We start from the raw sequence: 21,762 nt of genomic DNA on the forward strand, positions 1-21,762 counted from the left end.
ATATATATATATATATATAAGTGCTGTCAGTTTAATGTGTTATTATCTGCATTAATTTGAATCAATTTTAACGGAATTCATTTTTTAATCGCGAGATTAATTGTCCGGCACCACGTCACAGCGGATGTTACGTTGCTCTAAAATAATAAAATGTGCTCCAAGTTTGAATAACTGCTCCAAGTGAAAAAATGTTAATGTAAAATTAAAAATCGAAATTGTTGTTTCAGTAAATATTTGCATTTTGCACAAAGAAAGTTGATCCGCGATTCCATGTTGGTGAGAGCATTAAAATGGGAACGAAGGATGCACGCAGTGCGTCTCAGAAGGCCACTTGAGCTGGAGCGGAGGTGTGGATCATAAGGAATAACACAGTGAGGATGAAGTGGGCTTATAGGGATGATGGATGCAAGGGTTTGAAGACAACGCTTAGTCGGCCTGGCTGCATTCGAGGCCTTGGCTCGGCTTCTACTCTCCACCATTGTGAGAAGCCCAGCTCTAATCCTCCGAGGGAAAAACTGAGGAGACACCAAAGTTGATCATGCTTCCACTATTTATACGGCTTTATTGCGTCCACCCAAAGTAAGCCAAAGGAAAAATATGACACGTCAAAGCCATGAATTGCCAATATGTGTCATAGGCAAAACTAGCTTGACTGTCACACTTATTTATTGCAACCAGATCATCAGCACCAACCACTTAGATTTTGGATTGAGTTGTTAACAGCATGATGAATGACAACAATAAATTCACATCAGCATCCCAACCTGTGACGGGTGACTTCATAGCATTCTAATCTGCAGTTAGTTGGGCCTGTGCCAGACCCCCAGAGAGCAACACCGCGAAGACGTTCAGGTGCATGTTGCACAGCAGTTAGCATAGACTTGATTACAGAAACAACAATGGGCTCCCTATTTCTGTCAGTGTGAATGGGTGCTTGTGTTGTACAGGTTGAGAATGGAACATACTGTACTGTATGTCTATGCATCAATCTAACTATGGCCAAGACTACACAAGCATGGGAATTTTTACAAATGTTTATTATTCCATATTTTGGCCTTCCGTCGACATGGACATTTTGTTGGATTACTTCTCCAAAACATTTCAGTGATCGTGGAGACGGACGTTTTTGTAGCAGGGCTTGCATTTACCGTGTATTACCGTATTTAGTGGGTCACTCTATGTCACACTGTTGTCAGATCAGAATGTGTGCGTGCGCGCGCGTGCATAAGTGTGTGTGCGTGTCGATACAATAATTTTAGTTTATATATGTACCTGTAAAACGTAGCATGAAAGTTCTCTATCGCCAAAATACACAAGCGCTATCTGCGAATGGGATGATCATTGTCAAGGGCCTCTTAAATATCCGCACTCTCTCCTTTTAGCATTGCCAGTTTCCTCTCTTTCTATTATTATAACATAGCTGTCGAGGCAATCCCCTTTCATCCTTGACATTCACAGCAAATTGTTTGTGCTTTCATTAAAAATAATAAAAATAATAATAATAATAAATAGCTGCAAGTGTATACTGTATGTAGGGCCACAAAATATAAGAACTCCAGGGGTCACAGTTTTTCTGCTGCAGCGAGTTGGTGATGTGTGTGAGGGTCAATTGCAATATTATGTACTGAAAAAATAAATTATTTTTTATTTATTTGTCCAATTCAGTCGCGTTCCACTACATTGCTCAATTTGCGGTGGGATAATGTTTACGGTAGGTCATTCTGGGGGCAGATGGAGCTCCAAACAAAGTACAGCAGTGACAGACTGTTGCTTCTTTGGATTTGTCAGCCAGTGACGCTGGTGAAACAAGAGACATCCACAAACTCCTCTCTCACGCCCCCCCCCCCCAAAAAAAAAAAAAAAAAAACGGGAGTCGGGATGTCTGCTCCAATTCTCCAAACCAGCATCACATTGGCGGGAGAAACCATGAAGCCAGTGCTGGACTTTGGCTGACTCTCCAGGAGCACAAGCATCGTGACATACCACCACAACCCTCCCTCCTCTTTCCCCTTTACTCCTCCCACACTCACTCCCACCCCCTGCCGCGTTGTCTGCCAGGAACGGAGACGTATGGGCCTCTGCTGAGAAGCGCCTCCAAGGTAGCCGTTCTCTCCTCTGCCAGCAAAAATAAGACATTCTGCATTTTCTCTCACTCTCTCTAACCTAATCTCCATCCCATCTTTCAGCATCACAATGGTCAACATGCTGCCAGGAGCTGCAGCCAACAATAGTTCGATCCACTTTGCCCCCATTTCCCCATTTAGCTTCTGGATTTGGCCCAACAGAATTTATAAGGGGCGTCCACCAGCTTTTGAGTCCTAAGAAATACATAAACTTTGCACACACTGGAAATCTTGTTGCCGGCATTGTTGTTAGTTTGACAGAATGAGTCCAAGATAGCACCTCAAAAATGAGACTCAGCCAATATCTTCAAGCGCAGATGTGAGATGGGACTACATGAATATCAGTGTGGAGAAACACGTCAGACACTTAGACACGCAAAATCACAGTGGTAGGAACAAACTAGAGTTGTAACAAAACTTTTTTTTTTTAACCAATATGATATGTATCGATATAAGGCGTGACGATTTGACACGATATTTGATATGATAAAGGCGATTTTTATACGATATTTCGCTATGCTATTTTGATGCATTAACAATGTCTTTTTTGTAAATAAACCGATACTAATTAAAGGTAAGTTAAAAAAAAAATTCAATGACAATTTTTTGTTCTGTATAAAGAAACAACTGCATGTAACAGTAAACATTTTTTAGGCTTATATTTTTTTTCACAAATATCTGCTGGTCTACATGGTGTCTGGCAACAGCTTTGTTGTTGTTTGATGTCACGGTGCCGATCGAGACGCTCGAATGGTAACAGCAACAAGGACATTCTTCACAATAATCTTGATCCGAACTTTAACCTGAATAGAGTCATGACTCACTTCCAGATTCTTAATCCCCATGCAGCCACTTTTTCAAAATCATGACAAGAGCTCCTAAATTTGGACGCTATGTGTTATTCCTGGGACATGCGATCATTCCAAGGAGGGACAAGGAAGGAAAAAAGAGAAAAAAAACAGCAGAGAAATGATGTTATGGCTCAGTTGGGAAAAGGAGAGCTAAATGTCCTGCAAACCATCCATCTATTTCTACAGTGCTTGTCCTCATGAGGGCGGTGGGGTGAGCTAAAGCCTATCCCAGCTTTGGGTGAGAGGAGGGGTGCACATCTGGACTGGTCGCCAGACAATCATGGGCACGGAGATCACTGGCCTGGTGTTCATATGTTAGTAAAACGACAAAAAGAATCATAGCATTTTGAACTGATTTGAGTTTTAGCGTCAGTGTACTGACATGAGGAATCATCACGACACGGATCGCTGACAAATACATAGTTGCTGTATTCTCACTCTGGACATAGAAACGTTTTATGAGCTTGCCTGTGTCCTACCGAACAGAGCAGCTGAGAAAACAGCACTTTCTGCTCAACCTGCAAAGAGGTGGGAACTCTGGAAACAATGAAATTCTGGCGCTCGCATCCCATAGCACTCATTTGGTTCGTTCCCATGCGGCCATCACACCTTCTCCTCAATTCACGCAATACTGCACGAAAAGGCCGTTGCATGCAGTCCGTCGCTGATTTATGACTGATGATCAAAAGTGAGCTCGGATTGTGAAGATGAAGAACGAGGTATCATTTCACAGGAAAAACACTCAAGGCTACAGTCTAGCCATATCCAGTTCCATAATGTTAATAGAACGGCTGAAAAATATTGAGATTTTTTTACAGGCTCTCCATGAAACATTGATGAATGCAAAAATCGCACACAATCATTTTACTGGAAACAAAGAACTGTCTTCATAGGGGCAACGCGGTGGACGACTGGTTAGCTCGTCGGCCTCACAGTGCAGAGGTCGTGGGTTCGATTCTGGCTCCGGCCTTCCTGTGTGGAGTTTGCATGTTCTCCCCATGCCTGTGCGGGTTTTCTCCGGGTACTCCAATTTACTCCCGCATTCCAAAAGCATGCATGGCAGGTTCATGGAACACTCTAAATTGTCCCTAGATGTGAGTGTGAGCGCGGATGGTTGTTCGTCAATGTGTGCCCTGCGATTGGCTGGCAACCAGTTCAGGGTGTCCGCTTTCTACTGCCCGAAGACAGCTGGGACAGGCTCCAGCACACCCGCGACCCTTGTGAGGATGAGCGGATTAGAAAATGTATGGATGGATGTCTTCATAACATGGACTCTTAAGTCAGCAGAAGACCATTGAAATCTATTAATTCATAACTGTGGATCAGAAAATGGATGGATGGGTGGATGGTTCATAACTGTTTTTTTTTTTTCAAGAAAAGTTAATTTGGCTTTTGTTGTTCTTTTAAAGTGTTGTTTGTTTTCACTGTCTTCACATTTGCGCAAAATCAGTCGGACAGAAACGCTGTCTGCAATGACTCAGCAGTGCCCTCAGCTTCCGTGGTTTGCCTCCAACACCACTTTTTTTTGTTTTTTTTTTTTGTTCACACTCACTGTCCTCATCATCGGCCTTGTTTCCAGTCGCGCCGCCTAGCCAACAACAACTCCAAAACCAAAATAAAACGATAATATACAAAAAATTACCACCAATCATCTTGCCTACGAGCAGTCAAACTCAATCAAATGATAGTCCTTTATATGTCATAACACATCATTACGACTTTCAGTTAGGTCCCCGGGCACTGATTTATGTAGCGAACCAATCTGTTTAATTGTGTATGCGAAAAGGGAAGTGAGCTTTCATCGGATCTGTGATACATTCCAATACAGTCACACATTTGCAAGTGATTACCGCATTAAATGCTTCGACACTGACGCCTACTTGACAGAGCCAGCAAAATGACTGGCTGCATTGGTGGCACTGCGGGACAAAGCCGTGATGTTTCTGCGACTGCACTCGGGTTGAATTTTGGACAGCGATGTGTTGGAATGGAAAACGAGGACTGAATGTGTATCAAATCTTTTGACCTTTGTACAGCTGAGTTGAAAAAAATACAAGTGAATGGGTGGTGAGGGAGAGAATTCCACACACAAAGTAAATTTTGATCCATTTGCAAGGTGTAGAGTGCTACTACTCGTTGGACGTCAAATGTCACTGATTTTTTTTTTCCCTGATATACCAGCACCGTACTCTTATTTTAATAATAAAACATTAGACCCACCTTTGTCAGCCACACAAAACGTAAAATGCCGCGAATATGCGGTTCAGAAAATGTCATATTGTACCTCTGACATGCCATGTTATTATATATCTTAATAAATATTTCAAACGCCAAATGAATGCTACTTTTATAAATGACTGAGTATTGCGCTCTTGATGACGCAATGACATGAATTACATCAAAATAAAATAAATTATGCAGACTTTGGCAAGCACACATTGTGAAATGAATTTGACACCATTAAAAAAACTACACAGTAATTTTGAAGAACAGGGAGGAAAAGTTATTTAGGTCAGGCAACCTTCAATGGCAGGAGAAGATTACATTTCAGCCACGTTTTTATTTTGGGTATTGGGGCTACCGCCTGACTTGAATGGCCCAGTAAAAGAAGATACGAATAAACAACTTTCAAGACCTGCGTTCCCTTTGCTGGATTGTTTATTTGATTGGCCAAATTCCTTATCTTTCAGAATATCCGCTGGCCTCAATGAATGGCGCGATTAAAGCCGTTCTGATGCTGGGGTGGTTGCAGCATCTCACATTCCTCTCAGATAAGTGCAAAAGGGAAACAAAGTTTTCCAAGTGACGAATCCGACTCATTCACTCACCTGGCATTCAATTCAACTCACTGGGTGCTCGGGGAACCAGGGGATGGGGTGGAGGTGTGTGTGTGGACTGGGGTCTAAATAGAAGGACTACATACAGGGAAGCAGAGCATGCATGAAAGAAAAATAATCCTCTCAAAATGAGCGTAACTGGGGGGACCAAAAAAGTGCGCGCTAACCCAGGGCAAGCCGCCAAGTCAAACAGCCAATGGGGGGGATTGGGAGGGTGGCGATAAGGGAAAAGTAAGAGTTCAAATCCAGTCGAGGGTGGTGGAGGGGACTCATTTGCATACAGCTCGAGACAAAACTAAGACGCCAGGTTGGGCGCTGGGAATTGTGTTGCAGTTCCTCTGTCTGGTTGCACAGCGACATGGAGCCACCTGTTTAATGGCGCTGAACATAAACACAAACAAGAGTTGGGAAGATTACTTTGGACATGGAAGTGGTTACAATTACAAGTTGCCTTGTTGAAAATGTAACTATTCCAATTGCTATGGCCAAAATAATCTGACTGATTATATTTGATTACATTTTGATTACTTTTTTTAATTCATTTTGAATAAATGCTCTGAAATGGTCACCGCCGTTACAACCTCAGAGTGTACGTAAATAAATTGTGTGTGTGTGTGAATGTGTGTGCGCGCATGCACACGCGTGTGTTTACAGCGTTCCTCCTGATTTAAACTCCTCAAGCCACCACTGTTGATAATCCTTGAGTTTTTGTGGCAATTTTTCCAAACGTAATTAAAATTATAATACAACGGATCACGGCTACACACATTTTGTAATTACATGATGTAATCTCCTGACGTGTAATTCTCCCCCCCACCCCCTCAACCCTGAACCCAAACATGCTGCGCACATTTAATATCGTGCAGAATGCGTTCAGCATCTCCCGTTCGGATTTCTCCCTTCTTTTCTTACACGCACTCGCCCACGCGCTCGCCCACCAGCACGCACGGACAACTGCGTGCTGTGTTTCCAGCGCGAGGCAAAGCACTGCCAAGTCACACAGCTTGTTGCAGCAGGGAGGTCCGCAAAGCCAGAGGGATGGTACGTGACAGAGAGCAGGCTGAGCATGGATGTTTGTACGAGTCCGTTTTGGAGGTTCAAACGGAGCAGTGTGACTGATTGCATAAACGGCTCCATACTCCATGATGAGTGGCAGGGTGTTTGCACAATGATACGCTCGGCGTGGCTTTGAACGGCTACGTTCAATCAGTAACGTCATCAGCCTTGCACCTCGGAAATAGAATCTCGGAACCTCGGAAATAGAGACGGAATCAAAGCTTTATCGAAAGAAACCAGATTTGTGAGGGCAAGGGGGCGTTTATCCATGTCTTGAGCTAGCTTAACTATTGTTCTAGCATTCTCGCAGGACTCTCGAAACGAGCTGAGACCAGAGCGCTGTCGCTCGGTTCCCGACTAGAACGAGCAAGTTCGACCATCTCGGTCCTATGCTCAGGTCTCTGCACAGGCTTTCTGTTGGTTGGAGAATAGACTCCCGGCGTAGCACCAAAGTTTATCTCAGACATGTTGGTCCCATATGAACCATCCGGGACACTGAGTACCTCAGATTCAGTTTCTTCTGCTGGTGCCCAGAGTCAGAACCAAACACAGTGAGGCTGCGTTTCCGTTGCGTGAAGCTCAAGTCTGGAACAGAGAGGCCTCTGCTCTGACAATGTTTAAGGCCGGAAATGGTTCTGTTCGGCTGTGAATGCTACAACTGAAAATCTGCACTCCTCACTTTTACTTTAACTCATTGAATCCCAGCCAATTTCACTGGAGCAACCCCCTCAATCCCAGCGTTTTACTGGATTTTGACTGATCTTGCAAGGCCCACAGAATATTTGGTTCTAATGCTATATAAACATGGAGCCTACCAAAATAAAGTGGACTCTCTTCTTTCAGCAGAAAAAAAAATTGTTTCGATCTCTTTCCTTTCTTCAGCAATCGGCATTACAAAATGGCTAAGTTTCATGAAAATGGCGATTCCTGGGCAAAAAACGGAGAAAAAGAGCTTTTTGTAAAAGCATGCATTTCAAGCAGGTGAGGGACCACTGCCACCTACTGGTCACCTTTTTACACGATTTACAATGCAAATGGCTTATTCTCATTCACAGATTGCATCAGACCCTCTGCCTCTCTATGACGCAAAAAAAAAGACAGACGTACAAGTACGGCCTTGGTAGGCGGGGCCTAATTTTAAAAAGATGCACAAGTACGTCTTGTGGAATGAAAGAGTTAATTAATTATTGTTCATAGTTTTTTTTTTAACTTGTGTGAATTGCCTCGTGCATGAATCGTGCTCTACAAATAAATTTGCCTTGCCTTTTGCGCTGCCTTTTGCGCAAAGAAAAAGTGACAGAGAGTAAACTGACGGATGGCAGACACATCTGACGTGCATATGTTGAAATGGATTTTTTTTTTTTTTTTTTAAAACAATTCAAGTTTGTGGCTTTTGGGAGGCTTAGCCGTCCTCTCCTTGTTGATTTGTTTTTGGGTGTGCGTGTGTGTACAAACTGGCTCTACCGCAAAGTAAAGAAGAGAGGGCACACGGGCTTTCATGGTACATCAGCTCACTTTCTTCGGATTCTGAAAGTGATTTTCTCACTGTATCTCTGAGGAAATGATTCATTAGGCTGCGGCCCAGTTGGGATGGCTCCGACGGGGAATGAGAAGCAGGCACCTCACCCGAGGCCCCTGCTTTTGGAGCGCGTAGCGAGAAGGATGATGGGAAGCAGTCGCGAAGGCCGCGATAAGAAAAGAGTGTTTGAAACGGGAGGAGTGGATGCGAGGAGAGGGCGAGGTGGAGGAGAGGGAAGTTTGGCCTGCAGATGGAGGGGATGGAGAAGGGGACGAGGGGACGAGGGGGACCATCTGTGCTTTGGAGTACAACAGCTCCCAGACAAGCTTTTCTTTCCTGGAACATCACGGGACATCCCAGCACAGAAGAGAAGAATATCATGGGGCAATCTCTCCAAGGTCATCTTGCAAACATCTTTGTCTGATGTTTGTCCAGTGTCAGCACTGCAGTGGCAGGGGGGACGCTGTGCCAGAACATTGCTCAATATTCCGGTCTGATTAACCCATTATCTGGCACTGTTTTTTTCTCCATGAGTCTCAATCTAGTTCAAGGGTTTTATTTCATAAACATGATACGTTGTTTTTAATCATACGGAGAGCATACATTACCCCTGGCCTTCGCTACTTCCTGGTTCAAAAAGAATGACAAATGGCTGTCCTACCCTGATATTATTGGCCATTATGATTCTGGGGGTTGCCATAGTGATCAAATGGCGGAAATTAATTCCTGCACTTGTTTTGCCCATACATCGCAGCTCTACAATGATTTGTGTAGATCTGCATTTTTAAATACTGTAATTGTGCTCTAATAGTCCTTCTTTTTTAGTTTTTTAAGTTTAAGTCAAAATGCCTGCTGTGAAATTGCGAATTCAAATAAATGGTGGGCTAAAACCTTTGCGTCATTTTATCGTTATTGTTTGGGTTGATCAAACGGTTTTACTGCTTTAATGTGAGAGATTTCAAGTCCAACAGTATTTGAAGGTTACATTCAACAACAACAAAAAAGTTTGTTTCGAAACGTCTTTTTCAAATGATGCCACATATTTAACCAAACATTGTTCATGACATCCAGTGTTTTATTGAAGGGAAGATATTATAGCGGCTTGAATGGGTCAGTGTGTGTTGACGCCGAAACTTCGTTGCTTTTATTTTGGAAAGACAGACCGAAAGTGGATCACGAAAAGTCTCAGCACGGCAATTAAAGATGGAGTTAAAATTGTCCAAAACGTTTCCATGGTTAAATTACCGTGAACCCGAACAACTCAATTGAAAAAGATTGAACACTTTTAGAAAGAGCAAATAAAAATAAACAACTGTGATCATGTGCTTGCACAAGTGTGCACACCCTCTTGCAATTGGGGTTGTAGCCTCGTTCAGAAATAACTCATGTCAACTTGGAGGTCAACTTAATACTTGCACTCTGATTCACCGCAAATAAACTTCTTTACCAGGCTTTTCCGGAATTAATGAAAAAAATGTATCTTCCATTATGCTGCCATGAAAACGTAAGACGGCAGTTTTATTCTTCGAGCACATCTTTTAGACAAATAGCCTAGCTTTGAGAGGAGTTCTGTCTATTCAGCTAAAAATAAACGGTTTATGGCATGTTGGCTGTTGAACTTTGAAAGAAAAAAAAAATGTAATAGTTCTGGCAAGCCAAAACGAGCAAACCGCCATCTCTCAATACGCTCTAATTTCCTGAGCTTCACTTGACAGCACAATTTACATCGATGTGTTGTCATTGCTAATGTGGAAAAAAAAAAAGTTTTATCGGCAAGTTCCCTCCAACGCTGTCTCCAAAAGTGTTTCACCATCATAAGTGCTGACAGGAGATAAGGCCGACTTATTGCTACCAGAAATGTGTTTGTGCGCGCGCGCGCGTGTGTGTGTGTGTGTGTGTGTGTGTGTGTTTTTTTAAGAAGGACAGGAAAATTTAAGACACACTTTTCCTGGAAGACTTTTAGGTGCAGAAGAGGGTAAGAAAACAAAGAGGAGAGCAAAGATAAGATGTTCTGGATTTTGTACGGTGTCCCGCCTCCTTTCTCAGGCCCGTTCTCTTTGGGAGAGGAAAGGGTGAGACAAAAATGGCAACACAAATAAGCCACTGTCAATCCATCCATCCGTCGCTTGTTATCAAATGTTAAGGATCACAAAGAAGTGGAAGTAAATCCAAGTTGACTTTTGGCGGAAGGCACTTCACACATCGACTGATGTAGACAGAGAGACAAGACAGCCATTCTCACTCACGTTCACACTGTCATTGAGTACAAACAGGCCCCACGTCGCAACGCGGTCCAGTGTACCACTACGTCTTCAGTCACTAGCCCGAAGTCATACAGCGCGGACGCATGCATGCGTGTGTGTGTGTGTGTGTGTGTGTGTGTGGGTGTGTGTGTGTGTACACACACACACACACAAATGTTTTGGGTTTTTGTTTCTTCTACACCCTTCGCAATCAACTTGCTTTAAAGCATTGGTATTATGATGAAAGCAATTTAAAAAAAACTTGGCTTCCAATCACTGATGCAAAGATGGGACACCCGACATAGGAATAAAAGCTTCCAAGACTTGAATGACAACCATCACATCACTGACAAATAACGACGTTTTATTGTCGGTCACTCTTTTTCCCCACCAAGTTTTCAAGGCAAACAAGGTGATTGAAATGTTCCACCGTCTCAACTGTGGACTCGTGCACGACAATATTAGACACTACTCTGCATCTGCATAATCTGCTCTTACATTAACAGACAGTAAGGCTGAAGGCCCTCAGTGGGACAACGTCCTGTCTGCTGTCCAAATAAATCCGAACTATGTCGGGCCTCTTTTCAGGTAGAGAGTTCAGCAGTTGATAACAAGTAGCAATCGTGACTGAAAAGAAGAAATACATGACACATCAAGTGCTCCTGCAAACCTGGCAACACACACTGGCGGTACAAGTGTTTAGAAATGTTTCAGTGTAAACCACTCGGCGCAAAGAAGGAAAACCGCCTGCTATGCATTAAACAAAGTCAAGCTGTCCCGTCTCGGCTGCCAAGCTCATTGTCAGAGTTGTTTCTCTAAGAAGAGCCTTTCCTCTTGAAGTGGAGCTGCAGTGATACACTGAGCAGATTACGTACTCCCAACTTGTTCGTAAACAAAAAACACATGCTGCTGCATTATAATAAAATCATGGCGATGATCGCGGCCCTGATGGGAATCATGATGTGACTCAGGCCGAGCTGCATGCATCCATGCTGTCATTCCTTTCTCCAATTAGTCCTCTCGTTTTGACTCCCATCTCCATGCATGCTTTACTTAAGAACAACTCAGTGATGATGAGTAACTGCAATCAGTCATGTGTGCAATGTGATGAAAGGATTAAATGGACCCTTTTTTTTTGGAACCGGGAAACTTTTAAGAATGAATGTTTGATGTCTTCAATCGTGATCTTGAACTCAAAAGGCCTTTTAGCGCTGAGCAGTGCACTGTCAACCAACCCGTTCATTGTTTACGTGCCACTGTGGCAAAACGGCACAGCGCCGTGCCGCGGAGGCTGGCGACAACACGCGGTGGCTCAGGGCCGCTCTCTTGAGATGGCCCCTTCCAAGAGGGGGGATGGTAGCGGATTGATTTCAGAGTAAAAACAGCAAGAGATTTAGGTGGAGCACTACAGTGAAACCCGAAGTCAAGTCGATTGAAAGCTTCAAATAAAATGTAGCATCGCCACTCATGCTTCACTTGTATCACGTCACAGTGATAAATACATAAAGCCGAGCTGCGGCCACTTTACATCCAAACCAGCGGGCGTAGGCACCAGGCTACCTCTTCTTTTGTCACTTAGCAACCAGTGCCAAATATGAGAAAACCTGTGCCCTACCGCCATCTTGTGCCCTTGCCCGTTCGGTGGGCGCCGTGTCGAAGTGACTCATCACTATACTGAGCTCACAGATGTAATTTTGATTACATAGCGCTGTGCGGTAAAGTAAACTGTGAATGGAATAAAGTCACTCATCTGTGTGCCAATGAATGTAGTACCTCTCATTTTTAGATGTATTTATTTGTATTCGTTTGAATGGGCTACTTTCATGAATTCATTTTTCAAAGTATTCAAATATTTAAACTACAACTGTAAGGTGATCAGTATTTACTCAAGTAAAGTACTAAAGTACTTTTTAATGGTCATTATAGTACATGACTTCTGCATTTAGAAAGATATCAGGGAGAAAAAAAATATGTAAAGCTCCTACCAAAGAGATGTTGCTATCAATAGTCAGTCATTTGTGTAGGAAATGAAGCAGGATTAAGACATGGTGAGAAGTTAAAAAATAATAAGAATTTAAAAAGTCAACATAAGAATGCAGTAGCATACATTCACGAACACAAACAAGCCTCATGGTAATTGTGCATTTTGTTTCTTGTTGGTAAGAAGGCCAATCGATTCTGTTTGTGGAGTCCGAATTGAGATTTTAGGACAAATGCGTGTGAGCGAACACTGTTCCATTTTCCTGACATCATTGCTCGTAATCACTTGATTAAACCATCCCAGAACAGATGACAGACACCAAATGCTGATGTTACCCAGACAAATGTTTACCTGTTGACAGCGTTGCGCATATACAAGCCATCCCGTGTTGCGTTGTGTAACCATCCATCAGAAAAAGTGGCGGAAGGCGTAGATTTGGTGGGAGGGGAGGCGGGAGGAGGAACGGAGCGAAGCGGCGGAAAGGCTGCTGGATAACATCATCAGCTCAGAGACACTTTACATAAGATGTGGGATGTAATCTAGAAAACAGCAAAGGGAAGGAGGTTAGTGATCCATCTCCTTTCAACGGAGGCCCTGCGAAGCTTTTCACAGGGAAACAAGAAAGGCCCAAGTAAAGGAGTCCCAAGAAGAAACACATGGCTGCCTAATATAGCGATTAATCACAATTAGGGACATGTAAACCTATATGGTGTATAACCCTAACACTCCATCTATCAGAAGGCTGACTGGGGTCATGTATTTGCCATAGTTTAAATTTGTCTGCTGAATATTGTGATATCACCCCACTAACATACACCTACGGTAATTCATACTTAAACGCACGCAGAGCGCGAGACGCAATCCATCCCCGTTTGCCTACTGATTAAAGCGATGGCTTGAGCAGGTCGGCATTTCAGCCGCCCATGTTCAAGAAAATCCGTCGGACACATTTATCACAACGGCGGGCGAGTTGTGTGCGTGTCTGTAGGGACCGGTGGCGTCTGAGCAGGATAAATTTAGCATGACCAGACACGAAGTTTGTTTTATTAAGAATGACTGCGCTGACTACAAGTGTCACATGTTGAAGACGTAGTCCTGGAAAATAATATTACTCTACAAGACACAACTATTAAATAACTGAAACATAACATGAAGTCCTTATTCAAGGCTAAACAAACCCAATTTCGATTTTTTTTCCCCCCACAATTCTGCTAACAAACCATAAAAACTAAACCTTGGTGATCAATCAGGTTGAGCTGGATGCATTTGTATCTTCAGTGGTGGGAAATAACGTGTGGTTACTCTACTTTGAGATTTGTCTTTTATTTGAGTGGTTATTTATCGGATGACTTTTTAACTCTTCCATGCACAAATAATGAAAACCTACATCAGGATATATATTTTTTTAATTAGTCTTTAGGCATGAAAAAAATTACCTTGGATAGTAACACACATAAGGGTCCATTGTAGTGCGACATTAAGATTCATTAATATAAGAGAAAACAACATTTGAATAAGCTGTCCACTCTAGTGACCGCTGAACCCGAAAGGGTCAATTTTATTGCAGACATTTGAAAACAGATATCTTTCTATTGACAAATTGTGTCAAAATAGGCTCAAGATGATAAGACTGATTGACTGAAACTTTGGGGTCTCTCAAGGCTGGAAAAAAAAAACAGGCAGGAGTAGCGACTCTCTATTTCCGTCCTGTATAACTTTATGCAGGCCCGATACTTGTGTCACGATAGTGCCTTTTGTTTTCCCGAATGTCATGAAAACACATTGTCTTGAGCTTTTTGTTTGTTTGGTTACAGATATTTTATTAAATAAATATGATGGAGCATTCTTTCACGCACTAGCTGAAACATTTTAAGGGACTTTTCACAAAGTTCAAATAACTTCCTGTGGACCCAGCAGCGACGTGCTCCTCTGTCATCGTAGGTCACAGAGGAGGGGATAAGGGTGCCAATAACCAGCAGCAGATGATCTAACACAGTTGGAGTGCAGGAAGCTCTCTGGGGCTCAGAGCAAATTTGATGGAGTTTTGTTTATTTTTTTAGGTCTAACAGTCCTTTTGGTTTTTTTTTTTCAACAACTATTTTTTTTAACTGTATGTGGACTGTTATCCATTAATACTGAAAGCAGTCGAGCAGAACGCACTGTACTGTACTGTAAATATTTTTTGAATGACAATGATCTCGGAAGCCAGTAGGTGGCAATATTCCCAGCCGTGCTCAATGAGCACCTGTGTAGGGCCTCTGATAGTGAAGGGCCTGCAGATTGAAAATTGTTGATAAATTCTGGAGGCTTCGTCACATTGTTGTGTCTGATGCTCTCGGCACTAATCAACACAGTAAGGAGGAAATGTATCATACAAAATGGTCGAATACTCATCAAAGCGACTGACAAATGAGATCTGTTTTGTTCTGATGTCCAACTATAGTCCAAACCACGAAACATTACTGTGGTTGAGATATCGTTTACCCTTCAGAACAACAAAATGACAATGATGGCCAGCTCATAAGGGCTTTGAGCTCATTTATTGTTGATTCTATCAGTACCTGCCACGTTTGTTTGCCTGTGGTGTTTCATTTCCTCCCGTCAGGAGTGATCCAGCACCACGGAGGAAATTATTCATCCCCCAGGAGGAAATTACATGTCCGGAATAGATACGTACGGGAAATGTAAGGTACGCCATTATGCACAAATGCAACACATTAATTAGACAAATGTATTTAAAGGATGTGATTGGGAAGACGCAACATTTTAACATTTGTGCTTAACCCTCCAAAATGCTACCACCAAAAGCTAGTTCTCAGTAACGAATAGACTTAAATGTTTATCTCTCTGGCCATTCTAATCAGTGTTGCCTTCGTAAATGATTTTTTTTCGGTTACATCTTGTACCTTGGCTGTCTTTAGATATTTACACTTACCGAAATGGATGAAAATAGAGCTAAAACTTCGAAATGAGCAATGAACCTTGCTCAAAATGTCTGAATCCCAAGTGGCAGAACACGGTCGCGGAGAGGCGCGCTGTGATTGGTCCACCGTGGTGGGTGTTTCCGCATTCTGCAAATAGCTGGCAGCAGAAGCGCGACTTGCAAGAGGGGAACTGTCGCGTCTGAGGAAACTACTCGAGGGAAGAGGGGTGAGAAGCTACGTGGGAGGCATGCCTTACATATTGGTCAGCACGCAGATCAGACTGGTGCGTAAATACAGCGCGTACTGTTGCTGTCGTGTCCCGTTTTGTGCTTGTTTAAAGTGGGTGGAGCTGCAAGTCAGTTGCGTTTTTAAAGTGGCATTGCAACATCGTGCGTCCTCCAAATCAACAGGGGGGCCGGGGGGGACAATGTGTAGAGCAGACACAAAGTTTGCCTGTAGTGTATTAAAATTAGTTTTGCCAAGATAGATATATTTTTTAATGTCAGATTTTACAGATTTTCACAATATAGTTCGTATATTATATGGGTCATTCTAGAGTTGGTGGACATCTTGGCTTCAAACTGATTGAAAAATAAACGGTCACCTTTCATCATATGCATAACAGTGTTGCATGAGGGAGAGTGAGACATTCAATGAAGGCTAACTATTTTATAACCATGTGGAAAATAGAAGAGAGGGCATACCTTTGCTCTATCCATTCTTTGATGATGCCAGGGCCAGCCTATCATGTGATTCACTGCTTTCCTCTACTATGCCAAAAAGGTGATGGTAACAGGGTTGCATGAACGTCGTGGGACAGACGGCCCATGAGCACTAATTATGTAAAATGTTTATTGAAACAAACGTTTCCGCTGTTACAAGCAACATCATTGAAACAAATATATATATTTTTTTAAATGACATTTAAATGTTTTTAGTTTTATTTGAGATTCAATTCGCTCACTGGAAAAAAATGCATTTTCGGCAGGACTGCAGAATTTTTATTTTTTTATTTTTTTTATGTAGATTATTTCTAATTTGATGGATGGGATTTAAAATACCCTCCAATTCTGGCATGACCCATATATTATTTCGGTTGTGTGGTGCCAGGATGTTCGGAAGGTTCCGGACAGAATCGGATTCCGCAAACTTAGACTCGGATAAAAGATTTTGACAGAAATATTTCTTTTCAGAAAAAGGCACGAGGACCACAAAGTACAAATAATGATGCTGGTACAATAAACCACGATAAAATAAGAATAACAAAAAGCAGGGAGAACATAAACGGAAATAAATTGTCTCAAAAGGACGAGAGGACCCAAAACGCATATGATACACAGTGAATAAAAACAGTGACTAAAACTAAGAACCAAAACACTATTTACATGAACAGATACAAAAACATGACAAGAAAACTATAGATCAAAACATCTAGAAAATTGCACTTGGAACAATAGCTCGAGCAAGGCGAATTACCCAACACCAGGTGATTAGTATGACCGTCCTTCAGTAATGGCATAATGATGATGTGAGACAAGTGCGCCGCTGAAAGGAAACGCCCACCGCGCCAGGTGGAACTCAGACAGAAACAAACAGAACATGACCTTTGTGGTGTGCCTTTTGTAATATTTTAATAATAACATCCCGCTTCATTATGAGAAAGGGCTCCAGTATGGTGCAGTGAAATTCCAAACCATAGTAAAACTGCAATATTAAGCATATTGCCAAATTCGTGTCCACCACGAATGAGCATTTTTATGTTAGTGATTTGCACAATGTGGAACTGGTACTGGCTTGCTGGCTGCCTTTTGTGGTATGCAAAAAAAAAAAAATCACTGCCTTAGTACAGTTCATTCATCCAGGCATTTTCTTGAGCTGCTTATCCTTACGAGGGTCGCGGGCGTGCTGGATCCTCTCGGGCAGTAGGCGGGTACACCCTGAAGTGGATGCCATCCATTCGCAGGGTCAGTTTTTTTTATATATATATATATATATATATATTTTTTTTTTAGTGGGGTACAATATATTTACATTCGATCCCTAATTTGGATGCAGGAGGTGTCTGCCCTAATGCCAGCAATGTCCAATTTTCATACACAAAATAAATCATAAAATTCACAATGGGTAAAGAGAAAATAAATATTGGCCTAGTTTCCTTTGTTGTCTGCAGAATGAACACAACCTAATTACGTTGCGTGGCTGTGAGAATTAGCTCGCCTATTTATAAGCGGACCACTTATTTGGGGATTAGTCTGCACACCTGCTAGTGAAAGCTCGAGTTGTGCAACGACCCTGCAACACAGCGAGCAGAAATCAAGTAAATGTGCTCCACTGCTGTCTTTCAGGAGAACGGCCCGACCAATGTGGGAGATGAGTATTCTGATCCAGATGTCATGAATTACTTGGGAGCAAGGAAAACAACCATGCTGGGAAATAATTTGTGAGTACTGAAATGTGTGCTTCCCCATTGGTTGCTGGTGCTACCTGCAACAGGTAATAGATTGACACGAAATGATAAGATTACTCAAAATGGGCTATATGTACAGTGATCCCTCACTTATCGCCGTTAATGGGGACTGGGACCCAGTGAAAAACCACGAAGGAGGGCTGTGTATGTGGGTATCAGCATGTTTAAAATATGTAAACAGTATTTATACTTTACATATTTGAGACAAAGACTACAGCAGTACACGTACTCACTTAAATCTTTAATTATAAGACCTTATACAGTCATGAACATTCGTCAGCTCTGCCTTCTGCGAGAGGCCAAGAGACTTGTGTTGGTGGAATAGAAGGCGGCTCTCACTTTACGCTCTGACAGGCGTAGCCGCCGTTAGCCTCCAGCTAGCTCCTGGCCAGCTATCCCAGCGCAGCCGATGTGTTTATGATAAGACAATTAATCTGTATTGATGAGGAGGAGGCGAAGAGAGACGTGCTGCTACTGCTACAAAACCAATCTCTCTCTCTCTCTCTCTCTCTCTCTCTCTCTCTCTCTCTCTCTCTCTCTTCCCGCATCGCACGTAGCAAACGGCGTTACAACACACAAGTGAAGGTGCTGGGCGGGGCTGCGAAGCCGCATAGCCAATCAGCTCACGGGATAAATCCACTCGTGCTGTCATTGGTCGACGTCTGGCCGGGAACCAATCATGCGCCTTGAATGAGTGCCCGTTGCATATACAGTACAGGCATGTATCAAACCTCTGAGTCGTTCGGCATTTTTTTTTCTGAATACAGTATTATGGGAAAAAAAAGCGATGTACTGAAGCTGCGATAAATGAAGTGCGATATAGCGAGGGGCCACTGTACTGTATATATATTTTGTCAATGCAACATTCAGCTTGGAGTCGAGAAAGTCTATTGGCTTTTTTTTCAAATATCGCTCTCAAGTGTTTTTATTTTCCCGATGTACAAAATGGTGGTCGCTTCAATGTGGCAATAAACATGGTCCATGTTGTCAACAGAACACAGCCTCTTATGTGGTAAGAAGGAGAAGAGTCCCCTTTTGCACGATTTGAATAAGGCCAGCAGTCAGTGTGATGGGAAACAGACTAGGGAGGTGTTGTCATTGGCAACGACATCCAAACGCTGCTGGGAAATGGATGAAGGTGTGGAAGGAAGTGAACAAACTGCAGAACAATTAACAAGATTCGGCCCTGTTTAGTGAGAACCCACATCTGGGGGACAGTACTGGAGATTAACTCTTGTTTATCTCATTTAGTTCCGAGTACCATGTGGACGAGCCTCCCCGCCTGGTGTTGGACAAGTTGGAGAAGATCGGCTACCGCATGCTGACGATGACGGGGGTGGGGCAGACGCTTGTGTGGTGCCTTCACAAGGAGCCCGAGTGATGTGAAGACAGGTGGAGATGGAAACATGCCAAGAACTTGATTTTTTTTTTGCTTGTTTTCACTGTGACATTCTCCGTGCTGCCAAATTACCAAGCCCTCCATCTCCTATAGTCTTTGCCCTCATTTCGAATCATAGGTGTGCTGCAGGCTATCCGAGCTAACTTTGGGCGCAACGTGGGATACACCCTTGCCTGATCGCCAGCCAATCGTACGCTGACAATTTCAGAAAAGCGAAATACATGTATGATCCCGTACAGCTGATTTCTTCCTTTCCTTTTATTTCATTTCATTTACTAATGATGACCAAATGTACATGTAGGGAGTGTCAGCTAGTTTGACTGCCTATGGGTATTTACAGTAAATACAAACCACCAGTGCAAACATGTGAAACACTGTGCTTATTAAGTTTGGATTGACAGTAATGTTGACAAAGGCGTTCCACAAGTCTCACAGGCTTATGATTAAATACTTAAATGTGGTTTTACTGTGTATTTATTGGATGAGTAATCGACCATGTAGAGAACTATGGAACATTACATAGGGTATTTGCAAAATAAAGGAAGCCAAATGTAAGAGCTGTTCAGGCCAAGATACTTGTCATTGACGAAATATTAGTATCAGTTATTAGCACCCCTATATACAATATATCGCAGGGAGTCCAGTCCACACATTATATCAAGATTGAGTGACAAACTGTTTTTTTGTTGTTTTTTTTTGCCACAGACATCTGGTCCAAGTCGGGTTTGGAAGCATTGTGCCCTCTGCCGCAGGCCCGAGGACCAGTCAGTGTTCTAAATTAACACCCGCCAACCTGCTAATTGCGGGTTACAATTCAGTTTGGCAGGTATTGATAAAAGCTGACCAGCCACTTTGGCTGGTGACACATGAGCAAATCATGTCGGCCAGATACTGTATACTTGGGCAACGAGTATCGATTGGAACAAGGGCAAATGCATGGAACCAGCTCACATTTGTTGATGTACATTAATTTTTATTAGAAGCGAGCACCAGCGTGTCACCAATCCTCACAGTCACATTGTAAACACACACTGGACCTACGCCACCCATCAGTGAGATCTCAGCATTTAAACTCGTGTGAATTTATCTATCACTCGTTTATGCAATAAAAAGACGATTTGATAATATTGTAAAGTGGATTTAACTCAATGCACACATCTTTTCAATCAAAGCCGACATTCTGATTCAAATCGGTTTTCAGCACACCCCATAGTTGTTGTATTTGTACTTCCACACGTCGGCAGACATGAAATCTTCAGTGGTGAAGGTTGACAAAGGCCAATCCTTCTGTCCTGGTTCGCATGCAAAGCCGTTGTGTGCTCAGAGCAGGTTTGGCGGTGAAACGGTTTCCTGTAATTGTATTTCCTGAACTGATTTTTCTTTTGGTGTGTTTGTGAACTTTTTTTTTCCTGTTGTTCAAAAAAGCCTACACATAAATAAACCCATGTGATGAAGGGCTATTGCAGGAGGAGAAGAGCAGATGTCTTCCACCGCACAACCAGGTTCCACAGCTGGACATTGTGTAACAAAGCCACACAGCAAAGATGGGAGTGGCACGGAGAGTTTGGACGCTGTGTAACCACCATGTGATTGCTAAATAACGTAATGTCTGCAGAAAAAGCCACCACTCACACCATAAACATTTAAATGAAAAGAGAAAATAATCTATTTGATAACTACTGTATATGGAAGGACATATGCATTGCTCCGGGCAAGAACAACGCCTCGCACTGATGTCCACAATCGCTTTATTTAGCTTCCATTATGGGACACCGTGAAAACTAAAAAGACATTCCAAACATTAACAATCAACATTAGAATAATCTGTTTGACACATTAAATGAATAAAAAAAAGATAGAATACCGTATGTACCTTGAAAACCGACATTAGATAAATTGAAAATGCATTCAAGCAGACGATACTGTATAATTTCCAGTCTCCCTCGCGGTCCGTCTCTCTGATTCCTTCGCGCCATCCGGCATACGTGACCCCCAAACCGGAAGTGATCTTTCAGTAAATATTTCACATAAAAAGATTTAAAAGAAAAACCAACATATCACAAATACACATTGGAAACACACAGTGGAAACAAATACACATTCATAAAATAATATATTAAAATATGACAGATTCTAGTTGTCATGGAAACCAATTGAAAACAATACTCGAGCCAGATCAACATATGACTACTGACAACTTCTTCAGTGGCACTTAGCTACGACAGAAAGTTTTGATTGACAGATTTGTCTTATTGTGGTTGTAATCTGTGTATTGCACCATAGTTGGAAAAAAAAACATAATTAACTTTTGTTCTACAAAATGTTCAGTTAGATGCAGTCCCTATCTGCGGGTGCAGCTATT

The 21,762-nt window shown here is 42.4% G+C and overlaps 2 protein-coding genes across 3 annotated transcripts in view; one reads left to right on the plus strand and one right to left on the minus strand.

The window, feature by feature from the left end:
* bmf1 (BCL2 modifying factor 1) overlaps positions 1-15,626 on the minus strand; it is a 78,308-nt gene extending 62,682 nt beyond the window's left edge. For both annotated transcript variants that reach the window (XM_019870155.1, XM_019870154.1), the window contains exons 1-2: positions 15,546-15,626; positions 12,962-13,149 (exon numbers count right to left, since the gene is read on the minus strand). The gene's annotated coding sequence lies outside the window, so the exon portion shown is untranslated. The remainder of the gene's footprint in view (positions 1-12,961; positions 13,150-15,545) is intronic.
* Positions 15,627-15,710: 84 nt separating this feature from the next.
* gchfr (GTP cyclohydrolase I feedback regulator) lies at positions 15,711-19,955 on the plus strand. Its single transcript, XM_019870156.1, has 3 exons — positions 15,711-15,817; positions 17,880-17,974; positions 19,253-19,955. Exons 1-3 carry the CDS (start codon positions 15,782-15,784, stop codon positions 19,380-19,382), a joined length of 261 nt encoding a protein of 86 aa, XP_019725715.1. The 5' UTR covers positions 15,711-15,781; the 3' UTR covers positions 19,383-19,955.
* The last annotated feature ends 1,807 nt before the right edge of the window (positions 19,956-21,762 follow it).

Source organism: Hippocampus comes, unplaced genomic scaffold, assembly GCF_001891065.2.
Source record: "Hippocampus comes isolate QL1 unplaced genomic scaffold, H_comes_QL1_v1.1 scaffold43, whole genome shotgun sequence".
In the NCBI taxonomy this organism is placed as follows: domain Eukaryota; kingdom Metazoa; phylum Chordata; class Actinopteri; order Syngnathiformes; family Syngnathidae; genus Hippocampus; species Hippocampus comes.